We start from the raw sequence: 21,328 nt of genomic DNA on the forward strand, positions 1-21,328 counted from the left end.
ATTGATGAACTCTAAGTGCTAACCTAGTTTATCAAAGTGATTATGAGATAGGTAGCACTATTCAAAGTAGTGAAGCAAATAAAGATCATGACATGATGATGGTGATTCCATGGTGATGATCAAGTGCTCGGACTTGGAAAAGGAGAAAGGAAAACAAAAGGCTCAAGGCAAAGGTATAAGTGGTAGAAGCCTTTTCATTTCGGTGATCAAGACACTTAGCGAGTGTGATCACATTTAGGTTCGATAGCCGTACTATTAAGAGGATGAAACTCGTATCGAAATGCGGTTATCAAAGTGCCACTAGATGCTCTAACTCATTGCATATGCATTTAGGATCTAGTGGAGTGCTAACACCCTTAAAAATATTTGTGAAAATATGCTAACACACATGCACGAAGATGATACACATTGTGTTTAGCACTTGGGAGCAAGGGTTCGAAACTCCACTGGTGGAGTGTCTGCCCGTAGAGTGCGGACAGTCCGACGGTGCCACCGACGCCCTGTACAGAAAAGACAGGATTTCACAGAGTGACCGGACGCTGGTCACGCAGTGACCGGACGCTGGGGTCCTACGTCCGGTCAGTGGCACAGTGAAGGCCACCCTCGGTCTCTTGACCGAACGCATGCTGAACACTATTCAATGTCCGATCGTGCTGATGTGGGGCGCATAGTGTAGACAGTGAGTGAACGGACGCTGGGTGAGTCCAGTCAGGCATGACCGATGCGTCCGATCGTGAACCTTACTGGAAACGACTAGACGCTGGGGTCCTACGTTCGGTCACTTCGTAGCACCGCGTCCGGTCACAACTTAAATGTACTGATGACCGTTGAGATTGGACGATCAGTGTTTGAAGCAGGGGCCACGTGGCATGCATCGCGTGACCGGATGCTAGGGTCCAGCGTCTGGTCGATATGACCGGCGCATCTGGTCGCCCCGATTTTCAGTAGACTGAGGATCCAACAGCTCTATTTCGTGGGGACTTCTATTTAAGCCCCATGGTCGGCTCAAGGTCACTCTCTTGGCCATTTGCATTGACATAGCAACCTTATGAGCTTAGCCAAAGCCCTCCCACTCATCTTCATCATTGATTCATCATCTTTGTGAGATTGGGAGAGAATCCAAGTGCATTGCTTGAGTGATTGCATCTAGAGGCACTTGGTGAAAGGTCCTTGTGTGGTTTTGGTAATTGAGTAACAACCTAGGTGGACTAATTGTGTTTATGTGAGATACACATGTGATTAGTCCACAGGTATATGTGTGTGAGCAACATATGCCATGAAGGTGAAAATAGCTTAGAGATGTTGCAAAGCTCACACATGTGATGATGAAGGAGCTCATTGCAAATGAGACATGACATTGAGTCATGTGATCAAGGTGGAGAAGATCAAGACATGACTTGACTTGATGGACCGGTTGCAAGCGTGAAGGGCAAGTTGAAGGCTTTGGAGCAATGGACCGCGTGGCGGTGAAGCTTGAGCAAGACTTGGCGCCGATGGACGAAGGCAACGGTGAAAAGCAAGTGAAGTCAAGATCGATGAACTAATATGATCACGTGATGATATGAAGTGGATCATATCATTGTTGATCACGTTGGTGCATGTGTTGCATCGACATTGGAGGAGATGGAATGGAATGCATAAGGCAAAGGTATAACCTAGGGCATTTCATTTCACCAGTCATAGGTGTGTAGAGAAGTTGATGACCGGATTTAGGATAGATGGCCGTACTATCAAGAGGGGCAAACTTGTTTGCATATCGGTCATCTAGTGCCACTCGAGTGATCTAACTTTGCATCGTCACTAGGATTGAGTGGCGTGGTAAGTTGAGTGGCTAATCCTTTGGAAAATGATTATGAAAATACTAACACACATACACATGGTGGTGTACACTTGGTGGTGTTGGCACATTTATAAAGGAGATAAAGTTGAAGTTGATGTGGATCAACTCGGCGATGGAACGGAGGCGAGAAAGGTTCGAAGCTCCACCGACGGAGTGTCCGCCCATAGATCACGAAAAGTCTGACGGTGCCACTGGTGCCCTATATAGAAAAGATAGGGTCTCACAGGGTGGACTAAATGCTGGTCACGTGGTGACCAGACGCTGGAGTCCTACGTCCGCTCAGTGGTAGCAGTGAGTGCGTGGTTTCGGTCTTTGACCGGATGTTGGCGCTGAAAGTGATCGGACGCTGGTAGAGTGCATCTAATCAGGCTGACGTACGATGACGTAGGCGACGTAGAGAAGTTGGAGAAGGACCAGACGCTGATGCTGCGTCCAATCGTGACCGACCGGACGTGTCCGGTCACGAGTGGAACCTTACTGGAAGTGACCGGACGCTGGGGTCCTACGTCTGGTCATACATTGTGCCGTGTTCGGTCGCAACTTAACCGTTGAGATCGGGTGTTCTATATTTGAAGCCAGGGATGATGTGGTAGCCATCCGTTGATCAGACGCTGAGGTCCTGCATCCGGTCGATCTGACCAGCGCGTCCGGTCAATCCGATATTTGCCCAGTGAAGGGGTAACGGCTAGTTTAGCCTGTGGGGCTATAAATAGAAGGTGTTCTCGGCCATGGCTGGAGCTGAGCACCTCAAGGGACTTTGTGTCCATGCTTGAGAGTGCTTGGGAGCCCTCTAACTCACTCTAGATTGATAGTGTTCATCTGATTGAGTGAGTGGGTGATTCTAGTGCGATTGCATCGTGAGGTTGCATCGAGTGGCACTAGGTGATCGAGTTGTAAGCCGATGGTGCTTGTTACTCTTGGAGGTTGCCACCTCCTAGATGGCTTGGTGGTGGTCTCCGTCGAAGCCCGCAAGAAGCTTGTGCGGTGCTCCGGAGAAGAGTTTTGTGAGGGGCATTGTGCTCGCCCCGCGGGAGCCGTGAAGAGCAACTCTAGTAAAGCGTGTTATTGAGCTACCCTCACTTTCAAGGTAGGTTCTTGCGGTGCCCGATGTGCGGGCTTGGCGGGTGATGCCAATTAGCCGCCGAACCACCAAGTGAGCGGTTGACACAATGGGGACTAGCGTGTTGGCAAGCACATGAACCTCGGAAGAAAAATCACCGTGTCAACCTTGTTCTTTCCGTTGGTTTGCAATCCCTTTAAACAAGCTTGTGATTATTTTTATATACATTGTGCTTGTGTAGATGCTCTTGTAATTAGTTAGCTTGTGTAGCTCACTAGCTACCTTTTTGCTTGTGTAGCATAGAAGTAGCTCCCTTGCGTGACTAATTTAGTTTGTATAACCTTGTTAGTCACATTGCTTAGTTTATGTAGCTAAGTATTTGCGCTCTCTAATTAGGCATTGGTTGCCTTGTTATTGAGATTTGCTAGTGAGCTTAGTTGGCTTTGTGCTTTTACTTACTAGCATGTGTAGGAGCTCCCTTATTGCTTGAAGTACTAGTGGCATAGGTTTGTGTGACCTTGCTCCTAGAATTAGTTAGATGAGCTCTAGCTAGCCCGGCACCTTTGTTGCTTAATTAGTTTCTTTGGAAGGTGCTAGAGAACATAGATAGATGGGTGTAGTCTTGGCTAGACCGATAGTCTTAATTCCGCACTTGTTTCAGTTAGCCGATGTGATTATTTTTAGAAAGGACAATTCACCCCCCTCTAGTCCGCCATCTCGACCTTACACTTGGTGTTCGTGTTTTTCTACGGAATTCGCTTGTTGCTCTTGGTAGCTGCCACCACCTAGATGGCTTGGAGCAGCAGAGGAGGATTGGCACGAGTTGGTGATTGTTCGTGGCCATCTCCGATGATTGTGAGGAGACTTGTACCTTCCCCGGTGAAGCGTTGAAAGGTAACCCTAGTGGATTGCTCGTGTCATTGAGTTACCTCACTTGTGGGTAGGTTTTTGCGGTGTCTAATTATGTACACGAGGTTCGTGAAACACCTCTTAGCCGCTGAACCACAAGTGTTGGTCGACACAACGGGGATGTAGTGTGTTGGCAAGCACGTGAACCTCAGGAGAAAATTGGTTGTCTCTTGCCCTTTGGTTTTCTTCCGGTGATTGATTTAGTTTTTATCTTGTGATTGGTTTACTCCTCTACACGGCGGTATAATCACCCTACTCACTCATTTATATTCTTGCAAATTAGTTGTAGCAAGCTCTTTAGTGTAGCTAGAATTGAGAGTTTGCTTTATAGTTTAAGTTCATCTAGTGGAGCTCTTTAGTGTAGCAAGTGTGAGAGCTCTTAGTGAGTAGTGACATAGCAAATTGTGTGTTTAGTGATCATAGCAACTAGAGTTGTTGGATAGGTGGCTTGTAACCCTGTAGAGCTAGAGCAAATTTACATTTCGCTATTTGTTATACTAATCAAATTGCTCTAATTGGTTTGTAGATTTTTAAATAGGCTATTCAACCCCCCTCTAGCCATAGGATCTTTTATAGGTGCAATTTTGGAAGATCGAAAAAATTTTGGCAGGAATTGATTAATGGATAACAATAACGTGAAATGTCATTTTATCAGGTGGCACGCCTTGATATGTCGAAGTCCACAAATTGGATGATGTTTGGATAAAATCCACAAATTTAATAGTATTCCAGTGAAAAGCCCACTCAAATATCCAAATTTCTCCTCACCTAGTCCCTTGTTCTCTCTTCTACCCCTGCCCCGTTTCCACTGCAAGTGAACCGCAGCGCCGTGGTCGTCGGGCGGCGGAGGTCAGGTCACCAACTGTATCAGACACTCTAACGTGCACGCCTCCGCTCTCCTCTGTTCGTATTGTTGTACACATGTGCTATACTACATGCCGCTGGAATCTACTTGTATTTTGACAAAGTCATCCCTAGTTGTATGCTTCATAAGTCTCCTTTGATTTTGCTTTTTGTCAAGATTGGTTTAGTTTGCATCATATTGGTCCACGGGTTATTGTTGTTGTATTAAATTAACTTTTGACCATTGCAATGCATGGATATAAACCTAATTAAATAAATAATGAACACTACTTGGAACAATAAAACATTTGGAACATAAATAAATAAATAAATTATAGTAACTCAAGATTGATCACCAACGATAGATGCCATTTAAAAAAAATTGTGTTGGTTTCATTATTTTAATTTATTTAAAATAAATTAGTTATGTTAAGATTAGAAAAGTTCGTGGTTGAAAAAATGTACTTAAAACCTAAACCCTAAATAAGTGACCGCTAATGTGTACTCACACTCCTCGGTCTCGCTATAGGATTTGTGCTTGTCAAGTTATTTTAGTTTGACTAGGTTTATAAAGAATACAACAACATTTGTATCTTCAAGTAAATTTGTTATGAAAATAAAAATATATTCAACGATTTATCATCTAGTGATATCAATTGTGTAGCATAAATATTAAATATTAATATATACTCTTATATATACTTGGTTATAAGATAAAAATATTTGTCAGTTTATGGGACTGGGGGGGAGTTTACACTAACACTACACGACCTAGTACGAGTGTGGCAGGTCCTGTGCATAATCTCACCCATCGCTCACAATCTCGCCGCCTCCGCCGGCAATGGAGGGCGTCCACAGCCTCCTGGCCCGGCCCAACTCCGCGCCGCTCGCCTTCTCCCAGCCGCCCCTCCGCAGGCGCCACAGGCCGCCACCGCCTGGCCCCTCCGCCTGCCGCGCCGCCAGCCGCTGGGCCGACCGCCTCTTCGCCGACTTCCACCTCCTCCCCGCCGCCACCGCCGCCGCCGACCCGCCGGCCGCGGCCCCCTCCTCGTCCCCGTTCGTCCCGCTCTTCCCCGACGCCGCCGACCGCGCCTTGCCTCTCCCGGTCGACTTCTACAAGGTCAGGCCGTGAGTCCACTCGTGGGTAATCGTTCGATTGATACTTTGATAGTGGGGACAAAATGGAGGAGCCTTGTTAGCAGTAGCAGGGGGGAATACTGCTCTGTAGAAACGCTGCATTTCAGCATCCGCGGCTTGATTATCCCGTGTCCAGGTTCGTTTTGTAGGTTATAAGCTTTTTAGCCGGGTATGATACCGTGTTCCAAAGTTCTAGTCTTCTAGACAAGCTGAACCTTAGAATTTGGTTTCGTTATTCCGTTTTCAAGGTTTTTTGCTAGGCTTTCGAGCACACGAGTCTCGTGAAAAATTGCATTCTTCACTGCTTTCTGTATGTCTGGTGGAGGTGGACTAGTATCAATGTTAGGGGCCGTTTGGTATGGATTCTGAGGCAGCTCCTGGAGCAGTTTTTCGGCTCCCTCTGCCAAACGGCCAGAAACCGACCAGCTCCGACGGAGGATCTCCGTATTTCGCGCTCTCACATGCCAGCGCCGTCGGTTGGAGCCAAAAAAATCGAGCTTTGCCCGGCTCCTCCCAGATGTGTGGGTCCTGGGCGGATTTGCCCCGGGTGTAGGCGTGGGCGCACCTGAAGACGACGGGCGCGGACGAAGACGGCCACCGGGCGCAGAGAAGACGGCCGCGGCCACCGGTCGCGGAGGAGACGGGCGTGGAGAAGACGGCCGCCAGGGGTCGCGCGGGGACGTGGCCACCGCTGCCGGCGCATGCGCGGAGGCGCAGGAGAGGGCCGGCAAGGACGGTGCGGAGGTGCGGCCACGACCTGTGGCCGAGACGACACCCGAGGCTGCAGAGCTTGCGGATTTTGGCCAGCGAACAGTGATGGAAGAGAACCAGCGACGCGTGGTTGGGATGAGGAGAGAGAAATAGTAAGAGATAAGGGAGGAGAAAATAAAATAAAGGAAAGAGAGAGCAAAATAAAATAAAGGGAAATAGAAAAGAAAAAAAGAAAAGGGTATCATCGTCATTTCATCCTTTTATCTGTCAAGAGAAGCTGTTTAACCAAACGGTTCACAAAAAGTGCTTCAGCTCCTGAAGCTGTTTTGACCGGAGCCGGAGCTCTACCAAACAGGCCCTTAGTTATTTGGGTTTCAAATCCATCCTATCTGGCAACCTACATTGCACCCTATTTAATACAGAATAGACAGTCTTCTGTAGAGAGTTGCATTGTTGTCTTCCAATGGACGGAATAAACATAACCTGCAACCTGCATGTTTGATTTTGCGAAAATAATCTGCTGGTGTCGCTATGCTCAGATTCTTGGGGCGGAGCCACATTTCCTATGCGATGGCATTCGGAGGGCGTTCGAGTCGCGGATAGCCAAGCCACCTCAGTACGGCTACAGCACAGAAGCTCTCGTTGGGCGTCGCCAAATGCTGCAGATTGCCCATGATACTCTCACAAACCAGAGTTCCCGTACCGAGTACGATCGTGCGCTTTCCGAGGACCGTGATGCGGCACTCACCATGGATGTTGCCTGGGATAAGGTGAGGCTATAGGACAGCAAACGTGCAAACAATGCTCTCTGTTTCCTCTAGAATTTTTAAACGCTGGCATGTAACTGGTTGCTGCTTCTCTTCGGTAACTTGCCAAGCAGGTTTCAGGTGTTCTGTGTGTGCTTCAGGAGGCTGGGGAGGCACAACTGGTGCTAGCAACTGGAGAGCAGTTGCTTCAGGACCGTCCACCTAAGCGGTTCAAGCAGGATGTGGTGCTAGCAATGGCATTGGCTTATGTGGACCTATCAAGGGATGCTATGGCAGCAAGCCCTCCAGATGTAATCTGCTGTTGTGAGGTGCTCGAGAGGGCGCTCAAGCTCCTGCAGGTGAACTGATTTGTTTTAAGGTTGCAGATCCAATGTCTTAAGGTGGCTGTGTACACACAGTTGTCTATTAATCTCAATGTGACATGTTCACTGTTAGGGATGAAATATGTCTTCTGTTACCACTGTATATACCATATGTTGTAGATCAGCGTGCTCCAGGTTTTATCTAACTGCTTGCTGTTGATACTGATTACCACTTGTTTTCTTTGGTAAACAAAGTCCCTTTTGGGGTTAAGCATCAGTTGCAACAGTACGTCTTACTGTACTTTAGAGCCTATACTCCTATAGGCCTTGCATCAATGTCAGTTTTCAAAAGCTTGAAACCATTAGCTACATCATGGCACAGCCCTTATCCCATTACACTGTAAAACTAATCTGGCATCAAGCTGTTAGCCACTGCTGCATTCTTAGCTATCAGTTTCTTTTCACTTGTTATTAGATCAGTGTGTGAAGATCAGTTTGTAGGTTCTTTCTTGATTAGAGAGATATCTTGGGAAGCAATACTAACGGAAACATTTTACTTTAGGAGGATGGTGCAAGCAATCTTGCACCTGAACTGCTTGAACAGATTGATGAAACTTTGGAGGAGATTACACCTCGCTGTGTATTGGAGCTTCTTGCTCTTCCTACTGATGAAAAACATAAAAATAAACGCCAAGAAGGTCTGCAAGGTGCAAGAAACATATTGTGGAGTGTTGGCCGAGGTGGTATTGCTACTGTTGGAGGAGGATTTTCTCGTGAGGCCTTCATGAATGAGGCTTTTTTGCAGATGACATCAGCCGAGCAGGTTTGTGTCTATCAAGTTTAATGAGCAGCAGCATGCTGTAGTCTGTCCATTTTACTTGAACACAATGTTTAGAACTCCTCGCTCATTTTATGTTATATATCTCAGATGGATTTCTTCTCTAAAACACCGAATAGCATACCACCTGAATGGTTTGAAATCTATAGTGTGGCACTTGCCCATATTGCTCAAGCAATTGCAAGTAAAAGGCCACAATTCATTATGATGGCAGATGACCTCTTCGAACAACTTCAGAAGTTCAATATAGGTTCTCAATATCCTTATGAAAATGAGATGAACCTTGCATTAGAACGGGCACTCTGCTCCTTACTGGTGGGAGATATCAGCAATTGCAGAATGTGGCTTGGAATTGATAATGAGCCCTCACCATATAGGGACCCCAAAATTATTGAGTTTGTGGTGAATAACTCTAGCATCGATGAAGAGAATGATCTTCTTCCAGGGCTTTGCAAGCTTTTGGAGACTTGGCTTCTCTCCGAGGTTTTCCCAAGGAGCAGAGATACTCGAGGGATGCAGTTCAGACTGGGAGACTATTATGACGACCCAAAAGTTTTAAGCTACTTAGAAAGGATGGAAGGTGGTGGGGCTTCTCATTTGGCCGCAGCTGCTGCTATAGCAAAACTTGGTGCTCAAGCTACTGCTGCGCTTGGTACGGTAAAATCAAGTGCTCTTCAAGCTTTCAGCAAGGTTTTCCCATTGATAGAGCAGCTAGACAGATCAGGCAAGGATACCCCAAGTGATGATCTTGAGAAATCTCTTGAAAAACTTGCCCAAGAAAGTGTTGCTGGAGACGCTATCCACGATTCCAGAAATGCTGCTTTGAAGATTATCTCTGCTGGTGCACTGTTTGCACTATTTGCAGTAATAGGTCTGAAATGCTTGCCTCGTAAGAAGTCACTTCCTGCTCTTAGGAGCGAGTATGCGACTGTGGCAGTTGCTGACTCCGTTGATGGTGAGTAAACTTGTAGTATCAAATAGCATTACTTTCTTCAAGTCACTGGGTTTTGGTTGATGTTTCTGGTAAAGCTGCGTACCAAATATTCCACATAAATTGTGTCCAGGACCATAATACTTCCTATTTCTATATGTTATGTACATAGAAGCGCATGCATCAAAGGCTTATAGAAACTATATTATTTATCAACTGTCTAAACGTCTGGCAGGAAAATTAATCCTTCCATCATTGTTTGTTGAAGGTCCAGCAGCAGATGAAGAGCCACTAGACATTCCTAGAATGGATGCAAAGTTGGCTGAAGATATTGTTCGCAAGTGGCAAAGTATCAAGTCCAAGGCTTTGGGGCCAGAACACACTGTCACGGCATTGCAGGAGGTGAGGTCCAAAAATTTGATCTTCATAGCTAGCTAGTAATTTGTTGGTCTGTCCCAAACAATCCCCTACATATGTTGCTAGAGACACGTTGGATGTAGTCTTAGAAGTTATGCTATTACATTCAAGAATTCTAGTCATACGAGAATATGAGATAAATGCAGCAACCACTTTGCTATTTTGGCTTTGAACATTCAAATGGTGAAGCCTTCTTATTTAACCTGTCCTTGTATTAATCCAGTGCCACTGTATAGTTCTTTGCGAGTGCCAATGATATTGTTTCCAATTCATCCTCCAACAGATCCTCGATGGCAACATGCTAAACGTATGGACGGACCGAGCGGCAGAGATTGAGCGTCACGGTTGGTTCTGGGAATACACACTCTCCGATGTGACAATCGACAGCATCACCGTCTCCATGGACGGTCAACGGGCAACCGTGGAGGCGACGATCGAGGAGGTGGGCCAACTTACCGACGTAGCAGACCCTAAGAATAACGACGCCTATGACACGAAGTACACTGCTCGGTACGAGATGACCTACTCGAAGTCCGGAGGGTGGAGGATCACCGAAGGAGCAGTCCTCAAGTCGTAGAACGGTTGTGCAGCAGAGCAGGAGTAGCGGTAGATCATTCCCATTCGTTCTTTTCTTTCCCTTTCTTTTTGCAATGTATATGTAAATAAACAGTGTGAGCACAGGCTCTTTTCTCTCCTAGGGAGAGCTTGGTTAGGTTGATTAGTGATGAGTTCCGAGAATTTGTCATCTAGTTTGTATTATTGATAGATAATTTGGTATTTACTATTGCTAGGTCAGATCCTCTGAAACAATAGATCCTAATGAAGGCTGCAGTGCATCACTGCTTACCACATCACTGCATCAGACAAGAGCCTGTTCGTTTGCTCATATACGATCGGATTATAATCTAGAATAGTATTTTTCTCTCACATTAAACCAGCTAGCAGTAAATAATCTATGATCGTTTACGACGAAACGAACAGGCCTTTGAATAAGGTCACTGCTACATCAGACCATTTAAAAGACCGCTTAGGCCTTGTTTGGATGTATATGTATCCACCTCAGTCCACTTTAATACACATAGATTGAAATGAATACATGCGCATCTAGACATAACAAAAGAAATGTCCGCTTACCACATCAGCTGTCGTGACTTTTAGACAAAAAGGTCACTGCTTACCGCATCTCAACTTTTGCGAAAAGTTCGCTTATGGGTCGTGTATGCTCATTGTATTGGTACGAAAATGAGATATCTGCCTCGAAGTTTTTTTTTTCTAAGATAAGTCTGCAATATTTTTTATTTTTATCTTGTAATAGGCTCCGTTTCGACTTCGTCTCGGATTTTATTTTTTATTTTTTTAAAAAAAAAGAAGGGAAAAAATGGGGGTTCGTTTCCGCCTCGCCTTCGTGTGCGAAGGCCTATATCATGGGAGATCGTGGCCGTCCAATGGGCGATCAGAATTCTCAGAAGGGAAACGCTCCAGGCTCCACCAGGCCGCGTGACAGAGCAAAGCCAAAGCGGCAGCCAGCACAGAGCACAGCAGAGCGCGACTCGGCTCGACTCATCTGTTCGGTTCCCCTTCCCGTTCCACAACCCTCGAGAAGCTTCCGCCCTCCCCTCCCGTGCTGCCGCCGCCGCCGCCGCCAGGGCCGCGGAAACCCTAGCCACCGCCGGCCCTCCGCGCGCCGGGCGCCCCGCAGCCGCCGTCGTTGCCGCCGACACTGACGAAGCGATCGGATCTCGAGACCGTCAGGAGCCACGATGGAGGACTGGGGTGAGCGCCTCCTTCTCCCTCTCCCTCTCTTTGGACTCCCCGATCTGTGCGCCGGTGCTTCCCCGACGCGAGTAGTTCGGTGTTCTGATGCGCCGTTCGTGATGGGGCCCTCGCTTCGCACCGTCCCACTACGGGTTCCGAATCTAGAGTAGGGAGTCCACGGACCCAAGGCACGCACGATATTTCGTCAGGCTTATGCCGTTTAGGTCTGGTTGCTTGGGCTTAGTTTTTGGGATTATGGTTTCTAGGATTTGTTTGTGAGCTGCGGTAATATCCGTTCCGTTTTAGGCAAATGGTCATGGGTTTGGGATGTTTTGTGTGTAGTACTGACATAGTGACATGGATATATCTAGTCATATGCATCTCTTGTATAGGTCTAATTTAGCTTTTCAACTAAGAATAGCGTCATGGAATAACAGTTGTTTTGATGTTCCGTGTCCAATGCTAAAGATTCTGGCATCTGTTCCTGCTAGTTAAAGTGATCTCCATTGTGAATCAGTAATCCTTTTCCCAAAGTCTTTGCCTGTATTTTTGACAAGTGCTCTGATTGGATTAACATGATATCTAAAGTAATTACCGCTTATAGGCTCCTGCTGACTGCTGTGTTAGGCGCCTTTTCATGCCTGATTAATTTTGCAATGTCCTTATTCAACCTTGCTTTTAGAGGAAGCGAGTATACAGTGACAAACTCCCCAGGGTTGCTTTGTGCAATTATGTTAGTTTATTAAATTTAGGTATCATGTTCTAATGTTGGTTTATTATGGCACTTTCATACGCATTGTTAGTGTGTTATGGAAACTAATCGACACTGCATTTCAGATTCTGAAGATTTCCAGCCAGTTGCTCCTGTTGTGAAAGTCGAGCCACTTAAAAAGCAGTGGGCTGATGAAGATGTTGAAGAAGATGATGTAAAAGAATCATGGGAAGAAGAGGAGGAGGAGGAGGAGGAGGAGGAGGAGGAGGTAAATGAAAATATATGATTTGTTAATAGATGCATCACACAAATCCTTTTATTTAACTTTGGTTCTTTGTTAATGTAGGCAATAGTAAATTCACTCTTCTTTATTTACATCACAATTCTATTTTTATGTAGTTGCGACAGTTATAAGCACGATTGCCTGCATGCTGATAACATTAGTCAATAATTATTATTTTTCCACTGCTTAGTTGTTGGAAATAATTGTTTGGAGATATTTGATGCATATGCTCGGTTCTATATGCTTTCATCTTTGCAGTGTAGGTGTGATTTCTTGTTCACTACCATTCTGTTTGCATACTAACATTCAATTAGCTGATTATATGAGCAGTTGAATAGCTCAAACAGTTATCCTCAAGGGCTTGAATTATGCAATGTAATTTCCCAGTAAAATGTTGTTTCTCATTAAAAAATAAACATCCAAAGAAATGTTATTCAGTGATTGTAAGCCATTGTGATTATTTCTGGTGTTGATTTGCAAAATAATGAGCATCATACTATCAGTAGCATGATTGTTTGTGGATGCCAACCACTTATATAAGTTAATAATATTGAATTGTCACTGATTGAACGCTGTCTGTCATTTTGTTTTACTGCATCCTGTAGAAACCAAAGCCAGCGCCTGTGGAAAAGGCCGCGGCGAAACCTAGCACTAAGGCTCCTGCTAAAAAGGGAAAACAGCAAGCATCAACAAGTGCTGAAGAACCAGATGAGCCCCCTCTTAGTCCCACTTCAGAGAAAATTCACCAACAAAGGTATATGGAGCTTTTATGGCCTGTTATTTTTGGTACTTTGCATCCAAATTTAACCATGTGATGCTGCTGGTGGAAGAAGCTCTGGTTTTTGCATGGTTACAATGTTTATTTGCTACAGGCTTGTGGAAGAAGCTGACTTCAAGTCAACCACAGAACTTTTTGCAAAGAAAGGCGGTGAACAAAAGTCACTAGATACTTTTATCCCGAAGTCTGAGAGTGACTTTGCGGAATACGCGGAGCTTATTGCAAATAAACTACGCCCCTATGACGTATGTTAATAGCATTGTCAACACTGCATGTCTCGGGTTTTGCACCCTTTTTCGGCAGGATATATCTGACCTTGTTGGTTTCATGTTTGCATTTGCAGAAAAGCTTTCACTACATGTCTCTCCTTAAGAATGTAATGAGACTTTCCATGACATCGCTGAAAGGTGCGGACGCGAAAGAAATATCTTCCTCCGTGACAGCAATTGCTAACGAGAAGATCAAGGCTGAGAAAGAGGCTGCAGCAGGCAAAAAGAAACAAGGTAACGAGCTTCAACTGTCAAGGAACCTCTAGGTGTTCATGTTTTGTAGCCAGATCTAGTAACCATCATGATCACTGGTGTTGATACTGAATGGAATTCTTTGGCAGGAGCGAAAAAGAAGCAACTCCACATCGAGAAAGGAGACGATGACTTCATCCCCGGACGGGGTGGTGGCTATGATGATCCGGACGAGTACGACTTCATGTGATTTGGCTGGGAGGGAGAGTAGGTTTCCATCATGTATACCTTTGGCAAGCAGAGATTATATATCACTAGAGTTTGCGGCATAGCTGGCATTCCATAGACTCCTGGACACAGGAAACTATTGCATGGAGCATGCACTATCTATTTGAGGATGATTTTTGACTCTGCAGGATAATAAGAGCACTTGTGGTCTGGATCCACAGGTGTTTTCTTATCCTTCAACCTTTTGTTTTCTCTTTTAAGTTTGCATATTTATTTTTTGCCAACTGTACTATAGTACCTTGTACTCTCAGGTTACTGCGTGAGTCATGCAAGTAATCCCTGGAGGGTGTCTCGCTTGTGTTTGTTTCGAGTTGTATGACTGTCCGTTGTTTTTGGAGATTGTGTCTAACCACTCCAACTGCCCCAGTTATTGTGAATTTGTAACCACTCCAGCTGCCCCAGTTTGTGAATTTCGAATTGCTTGGCTGCATCTGATTGTTGCTGGCTGCCTGGCTGGACGCTCGAACTCACTAATGGAAGGTAAGACAAATTTGGAAACAAAGGGAGAAGAAAAGAGGGGAGAGAGAGACTCCAGGAGGGCCTAGCAGATTTAGCTAGGGGTTTGGCCCCAATAGAGAATTAGATATCTGGAAGGTTTTGAATCAGATGTTGTGAAGCATATCAAAGATAGAAATTACAGTCCACCCTCAAGGAAAATACCAAATTGTCGGCTCTTGCAGCCATCCCCATCAACAAGGAGCTCTACAGCTTCAGCAATGTCCGTTTTATAGGCGATGCAGCAGGAATAGTTCTCATTTTCTACATATTGGTATAGATTATGTTTCCATATAGCCATACAACTTATTCAATTCCGTGTCACAGGAAAATCTCGAATAAAAGTTATACCGTCCATTCTTTGGCGAACTAAACCAAATTGAAGATCTTGGAGTGGGTAGGCCTGAAAATTCTCAGTACAATTGCACTCTTTCTTGCTGCCTAATTCCAGCACTAAATCTCATTGCAATTTTTTTCCCTTTTCTGTGCAGGAAGGAAAAAAACTTGGCGCATAAGGACAATGACATACCAGGAGATTCGAATATTGGAATTGTGCTTTGTTTAGGATCAAGTGTCTACTATCAGCATTCAATATTTTATTTAAGACCATTTTATCTAATAGTTGAATATAATTTATTTTACACATTGGGTTGAATGTAACTAAGGCCTTGTTTAGTTCCTTCCCCTAAAGTTTACTCTCTATCACATCGGATGTTTGGACACATGCATTAAGTATTAAATATATACTAAAAAATAACTAATTGCACAGATTGCGACTAATTTGCGAGACGAATTTTTTAAACCTAATTAGTCCATGATTTGACAATGCGGTGCTACTGTAACGTGTGCTACTGTCGGATTAATTAAGCTTAATAAATTCGTCTCGCGGATTACTGATGACTTCTGTAATTTGTTTTATTATTACTATCCGAACACTCTCACGTAACACCCCGATGTGACACCGACGTCCCTAACCTTTGCTCCCTGGATTTAAACACTACTTGAATAAGAAATGGTACAATCTGTTTATTCGAGTTTAAGGGCAAACCATGCTGCAGAATCCCCTTCATGTGAAATACAGTTATGGCATTCAACTACTGCATTAGTCGAAATGGACACAAAAGGAATCTCTGACTGAAACTGAACAAGTATTTGTAGTGCAGATGAATTGAAGGAGACAGACACAGAAGTACATGCATGATGCAGGGTTGTAGACGTTGAGCTGAGCCACAGTGCCAGCTTCTGGTCCTGATTCGGAGGCCGCAAGTCCACATGCTGCAGTGCTCAGCTTGGTTAGCAGGGTCGAGGCTGAGAAGCCTGTGAGGCTGTGAGGTCAAAGGAGTTGGAGGTGAACCTGACGAGGCTCTTGTAAGGGCCGATGTCTCTGACACTGGCGTCCTGGCCGTAGTGGTCCTGCTGCCCCCTCTCCTCCTTGGCCGTAGTGATAGCGCATCTGTCATAGTCACAGTGCTTGAATCTCGCCGCCCTAGCCATACCGCTTCAGAAGTCGCTCGTGTTGCCGCCAGTTCTCCTTCACTTTGACCTCTATCTGTACAAGGAAGGAGTGTCACGCATTACTGTTAGTGTTAGACAGAAACTTCTCCACGATAGTCGCAGTGCAGCAGGAGATGGCAAAGTCCACAGCAACCACATAACAAGTGAAGAAGATGTAACCTCAAGGTAGACTTTCTTTTGTAGGAAATCCTCAATGTCAAGCCTTGATGCGGTTGCCAACATCTTTATGGCTTTGCCATCCTGCATCGATCAGACATGTTAAGGGAATATTTTGCTATTAGACAACACAGACCGGGGACCGGGGGGAATTCATGGCCTATTTCCTTTTTTATAATAGATTTAATCTTAGATTGAAAAAAATTCTAATTTCTATCTCATGTATGTATTTTTAAATTTCCAGCCCACATCATGTATAATTATGGTATTCTAAACTTTTTTACCTTTCCTAGTATAATGCTTCTTTGTGATTCTTTCTCAACAAGTATCTCAACTTGAATGAAGTCCTTGGCACTAGGCCTACTTTTGTAACTGACAACATTAACCTGTCACAAAAAAAAATGACATATTAGAAATAAAGAATATCAAGATGGAGAATATGTTGCATCAAGCTGTTAGGGAAAACACCAGAAGATATACCTGGCATGAATAAGGAATTTCCTGCCTGTATTGAACAAAAATCTTTTCCCTCACTATTTCACCAACAAAAAATCTCTCTGGGTGTTCACTAGCTAATATCCTGAAACATGGTGAACCACGTGCTCTGTTAATCTCAAATCATCTCATGTGGTACAGCATCTAACAAAAAAAAAAGGGTCCAACTGAGGAATCATATTACATAGCATATGCTCGTTTAAGAGAGAAATCACAGAGCAACAAAGCGGGTGATAACAATGTACTAAAAGGGTGTAAACATATTATTTAGCATCATATAGACGAAGTAAAAATATGTCGGGAAAGTTCCTAATCTCTGGCTTTCGAGAAAATATTTCTTCGCAACTGATTTGTAGCAGCCTAGCAGGAAAATAGTAATCATTTCGTGCTAGTTCATACATTAGCGGTTTCAAGTTCACGCTGTTCAGTTCACCAATACTGGAAAAAGACAAACTACTATGCTATCTGCAAAAAGATGATTTGCCAATGCCTCCATCCATCAAACTAAGATTTACACAAGATTTGTCGGATTCAACATTGGAATGGGCACATCAAGTTCAACTATAATGATATTCAGGAGCACACTCTTTACCACACAGACAAAAATATTTACTAAAATGTTCTGAGCGTCTGAGCCTGACTATCTCTGTTTATAATATACGAGGACAGACAATGACATTTAAAGGTAAACAAAGCACAGGGGAGATGTGTAACGCCTCAGCTCGGGAAGACGGCTAAGATCCACTCTACACGTTGAATAAACCACACCTGCTAATTAACTCTCTTGCGCTTTCGTTCTCGCTTCGTGCAAAAAGTTCGAACCGGAGTTAATTCTCTCCCAGGCTCAGGCTTTTAAGTTAGTTCGGTTTCCCCTCAGGTTCCGGTATGGGACTAAAGTCCCGTAGCTACAGAGTTACTTAAAAGCCTGAGCCTTGGAGGTTGTTAACTCCAGTTCAAACCTTTTGCGCGAAGCGAGGATGAAAGCGCAAGAGAGTTAATTAGCAGGTGTGGTCCATTCAACGTGTAGAGTGGATCTTAGCCGTCTTCCCGGGCTGGGGGTTACAAGATGCCATTAGAAAAATATGAATGATCTTTGCTGATACCTTGGGTAGTAAGCAGGACCCAGAGGGAGCTTTGACAATATCCACTCCTTGATATCATCCACCCCATTACCAAATTTGGCACTTATTGGTATAATGTCATCAACATTAGTAAATTTTTGGTACCACTGTCAAAAGGATCGTCCAGAAATCAAAACCAATAAAACAGGGAAACATCTTTCAACAATTGTATCAGGTTCGTACCTCAAGTTTCTTTGCAATTTCTCCTGGTTTTATGAGATCTTTCTTGTTCAATACCAGCAGTACAGGAAGTCCAACCTCTTTGTTTCCCACACCTTCTTCAAGCATTTCATCAATCTAAAAGCTCTGCAAGATGTAAGGTAAATTGGTTGAATGTCAGGATGGATTTATACTTTCTTTCATACTGCTGGCAATACCTTACCTTTTCAGGTGCTTTGCAAGCATCAGCAACAACAAGCACACAGTCAGCACTGCCAATAGCGCTCCTAACATTCTTCATCATCATACTGTCCAGCTTATGCATCTCCTTTTTAATAACACCAGGAGTGTCATAAAGTATAATCTGCAAACTAAATGATAACTCAGATTAAGCAGCATGATCCCCTTGATGATAAATGGGACCAGAAACTTGCGAGGACCTTCGTTTGCATTGAACTGAACTAAATTCTGATACCTGGTACTCTGGTTCAGAACATATACCAAGAATGCGATGTCTTGTCGTTTGCAGTTTATCTGTTACGATCGAAAGTTTCTGACCAACCATTTGGTTTATAATGGTGCTCTTGCCAACATTTGGCTTCCCCAGTACAGCAACATACCCTGAGGAGACACCGTATCAGTACGCCAATCATTCAATGAGGATGAATTTCCTTCCTGGCATTTTGACAAAAAATGCTCTGCGCATTGCAACTTTGCAAGCTCCGTGGTTTTACTTTATTTACGAACTAGGACGAAATTTTGTTAATAAAGTTTAGAACTAAGCGCACGACCTCAATTCCTAAGCTTAATCAATACACTAAACCCGACTAATTTCAAACGCAGAAAGCAAGCACAGAAGTGAGAAGCAAACCTAACCGCTGCGGTGATTGGCGCAAAGAGAGGTGCCCAATTCCTCCGACTCGTACTCATCCAGCAGCGCCAGGCTCCGGTCCGGCTTCTCGATGAGCTCCAGGCGCGGCCTTGTGCTCACCGCCGGTCCAACCTCCTCCTCCTCCACTTGTTCTTCCACCATCTCCTGTTCCACTCCGGAATATGTGATTTTTTTTATTTTTAACACTTTTTTTTAAACTATTCGTAATTCTAACACTCTTTTTTCTACGAAAGTAACACTTTTGACCGCGCCTATTTCAAGGGCGCGACGAAACAACTCTGACGTGCCATGCATGGCAGTGTGGCAGAGGTGTATACGTGGCAACGTCCCGCCCCGCTGGTCGCTGACGTGGTAGGCCTTGCCACGCCACCCGTCAGGACGTGGCTGAGCCAAATAGAGGCCCACGGCCCAGTCCCTTTCCTCGCTCTTTGTTTCACTCCGCGCTGCACAGCAGCCGCCTCTGTGTCGCCCAGCCCCCGCCGCCGCGCCTCCCAGCCCGCACCGCCACGCCATTGCCTCCCGGCTCCCCCACGGTCGGCCGCCGAAATTCCCTCCCTTGTCGGCCCTCTCTCTACCTTCCCCGAAGCTCCTCCTCAGCCTTCACGGTGGATCGAAGAATTTGAATGAGCAGTTAGGGTATGGAGAAAAATATGAGTTCGTTCGAACGTTGGATTGAAGGATTAGGATTATTATTGTCAATGTTAATGTTAATTGGTTAGTTAGAATTATGATTACCATGTATTCTAAGGTCAATTTTTATATGAATTTTGCTTGTTTAAGTTTGCATCTCAACTTTTATACGTGAATAAATATATGGACACACTGTTGATGTACCAAATTTTATTTTTTACTGACCAAAATATAGTTTTTATATAGTTTTCATGTTTGCATCTAAGATAGAGTTTGCACTAAAGTGTAGGTTATATTTTATTTGTTGTAATGCAAATGGTTCTCATTGACATTAATTTGTAATGTTTTTATTTTTGTTTGTTAAATTACAACCGTTTTGTTAGATGCAAGAAATGTATCGGGAGAAGTTTTGACGAAAACGGGGTCGTCCTCGAGAATTATACCCCGACGCGTCTAGCAAAGATACCCCCATCTCTCCTAACCTCTATGTCCCTAACTGTACTTACTATACTAAATAACTTTATTAACTATATATATCTAGCTCACTGCAAAACTATACATAACTTATATTTACTAACTTCACTAAATATCTTTGCTAACTAATTATATAAATCTCTATCCAGTCAAACTAAATTTGAATCCTAACCCTAGCAAAAAAAATGACAGAGATGCAGAAGAGCATTACATCGACAAAGATTATGGATCACCACAATCCACCAATGCAAAGGAGAAGGCCGCTGGCGGCAAAGGCCGGCCGGTAGCGGCCTACTTCTGGAGGGCGGCGGCAATCCCCTTTCTGGAGGACGACGATGGGCAGCGCAGCAATGTCCTTCATGGCTCGAGACAGTGCGGAGAGATGGAGGGGCGGCGCACGACAGTGGGGAGATGGAGGGGTAGCGACGACAGTAAGGGAGGCAACGAGACTGGGGAAGATGGAGATGGAGTCAGGGAGGACTGGCACACGGCGAGGGGCGCGGCGGTTGGGGTCGCGGCGGGCGTGGCGGACGGGCGTGGCGTGGTGTGGTGGCACGGCGTGGCGGGAGGGCACGCGTGGCACGGTGGAGCTGTGGCGGGCGTAGGGCGGCTCAGGGCGCGGCTCCTCTCTCCAACCGGTTCAAATGGGCCGAGTGAGACAGAGAAAGGGAAGCGAGACCGGGTACAAGGGGTAGCCCCACCGCGCCGTGACAGGTGGCGCGTCAGACCTGCCACGTCAGCGGTCGCCGCAGCCGTTGACTGCCCCTGCCATGCCTCCATGCATAGCACGGCAGCGGGAATTAGCCACGCCGTGCAAACAGACGCGTCCAAAAGTGTTAGTTTTGAAAAAAAACACATAAATAGTATTAGTTTTAAAAAAATATTTTAAAAATGTGTTAAAAATAAAAAAAAATCAAATATGTCATAACCGCATTGCACATAGCCCCAACTCCATGCTTCTTCAGTCTCGTGGCGCGGATGCGTCTTCGTCGAAGCACACACGGGGAAATGAAATCCGATGGAAGGGCAACAGCTCTACGGGAGAGACACGGCGGCACGACGAGCTGGAGCATGAGGCCAAGCTCCATCCCGCGAGTGCAGAGTTTGGAGTGCGTGGCTGTGTGGCATAGGCGCACAGCCTCCGCTACCATGGCTTCTCTATCGGGCTCGTTAAGAGGAGATTTATATTTTTACCATTATAAAGAGCGTCGTCCAAATATCATTCTTAAATGTCACTTTCAAATTTAACCGATTTAATTTAAGAGAAGAAATCTTACAAATTTACCAAAACGGATTTTTTTTACCTACCTAGCGTGCCAGGTCAAGATGCCAATGTGGATGCGCATCGCAAAAAGACAA

General features: G+C 44.9%; 3 protein-coding genes across 5 annotated transcripts; 2 read left to right on the forward strand and 1 right to left on the reverse strand.

Moving 5' to 3' along the window:
- Positions 1-5,403: 5,403 nt before the first annotated feature.
- On the forward strand, positions 5,404-10,600 carry LOC136462571 (protein ACCUMULATION AND REPLICATION OF CHLOROPLASTS 6, chloroplastic-like). The gene is made up of 7 exons (XM_066461661.1): positions 5,404-5,772; positions 7,040-7,270; positions 7,381-7,605; positions 8,132-8,392; positions 8,498-9,362; positions 9,607-9,740; positions 10,039-10,600. The coding sequence occupies exons 1-7, from the start codon at positions 5,494-5,496 to the stop codon at positions 10,330-10,332; spliced, it is 2,289 nt and encodes a 762-aa protein (XP_066317758.1). The 5' UTR covers positions 5,404-5,493; the 3' UTR covers positions 10,333-10,600.
- A 633-nt stretch (positions 10,601-11,233) lies between these two features.
- On the forward strand, positions 11,234-14,335 carry LOC136462572 (uncharacterized). Of its 3 annotated transcripts, none has more exons than XM_066461662.1 (6): positions 11,234-11,528; positions 12,348-12,490; positions 13,111-13,259; positions 13,378-13,528; positions 13,627-13,786; positions 13,894-14,335. In XM_066461662.1, the coding sequence occupies exons 1-6, from the start codon at positions 11,516-11,518 to the stop codon at positions 13,992-13,994; spliced, it is 717 nt and encodes a 238-aa protein (XP_066317759.1). In that variant the 5' UTR covers positions 11,234-11,515; the 3' UTR covers positions 13,995-14,335. The 3 variants fall into 3 exon arrangements, with proteins under 3 accessions (XP_066317759.1, XP_066317760.1, XP_066317761.1); XM_066461663.1 differs by having other exon boundaries at positions 12,348-12,476; positions 13,109-13,259; XM_066461664.1 differs by having other exon boundaries at positions 11,235-11,528; positions 12,348-12,473; positions 13,109-13,259.
- A 1,678-nt stretch (positions 14,336-16,013) lies between these two features.
- On the reverse strand, positions 16,014-21,057 carry LOC136462573 (GTPase ERA1, chloroplastic-like). The gene is made up of 10 exons (XM_066461665.1): positions 20,891-21,057; positions 18,850-19,028; positions 18,449-18,594; positions 18,197-18,337; positions 17,998-18,111; positions 17,797-17,921; positions 16,679-16,778; positions 16,483-16,584; positions 16,202-16,282; positions 16,014-16,076 (listed from the first exon to the last, which is right to left on the reverse strand). The coding sequence occupies exons 1-10, from the start codon at positions 21,055-21,057 to the stop codon at positions 16,014-16,016; spliced, it is 1,218 nt and encodes a 405-aa protein (XP_066317762.1).
- Between the last annotated feature and the right edge of the window lie 271 nt (positions 21,058-21,328).

The sequence above is a fragment of the Miscanthus floridulus genome, chromosome 7, assembly GCF_019320115.1.
Source record: "Miscanthus floridulus cultivar M001 chromosome 7, ASM1932011v1, whole genome shotgun sequence".
In the NCBI taxonomy this organism is placed as follows: domain Eukaryota; kingdom Viridiplantae; phylum Streptophyta; class Magnoliopsida; order Poales; family Poaceae; genus Miscanthus; species Miscanthus floridulus.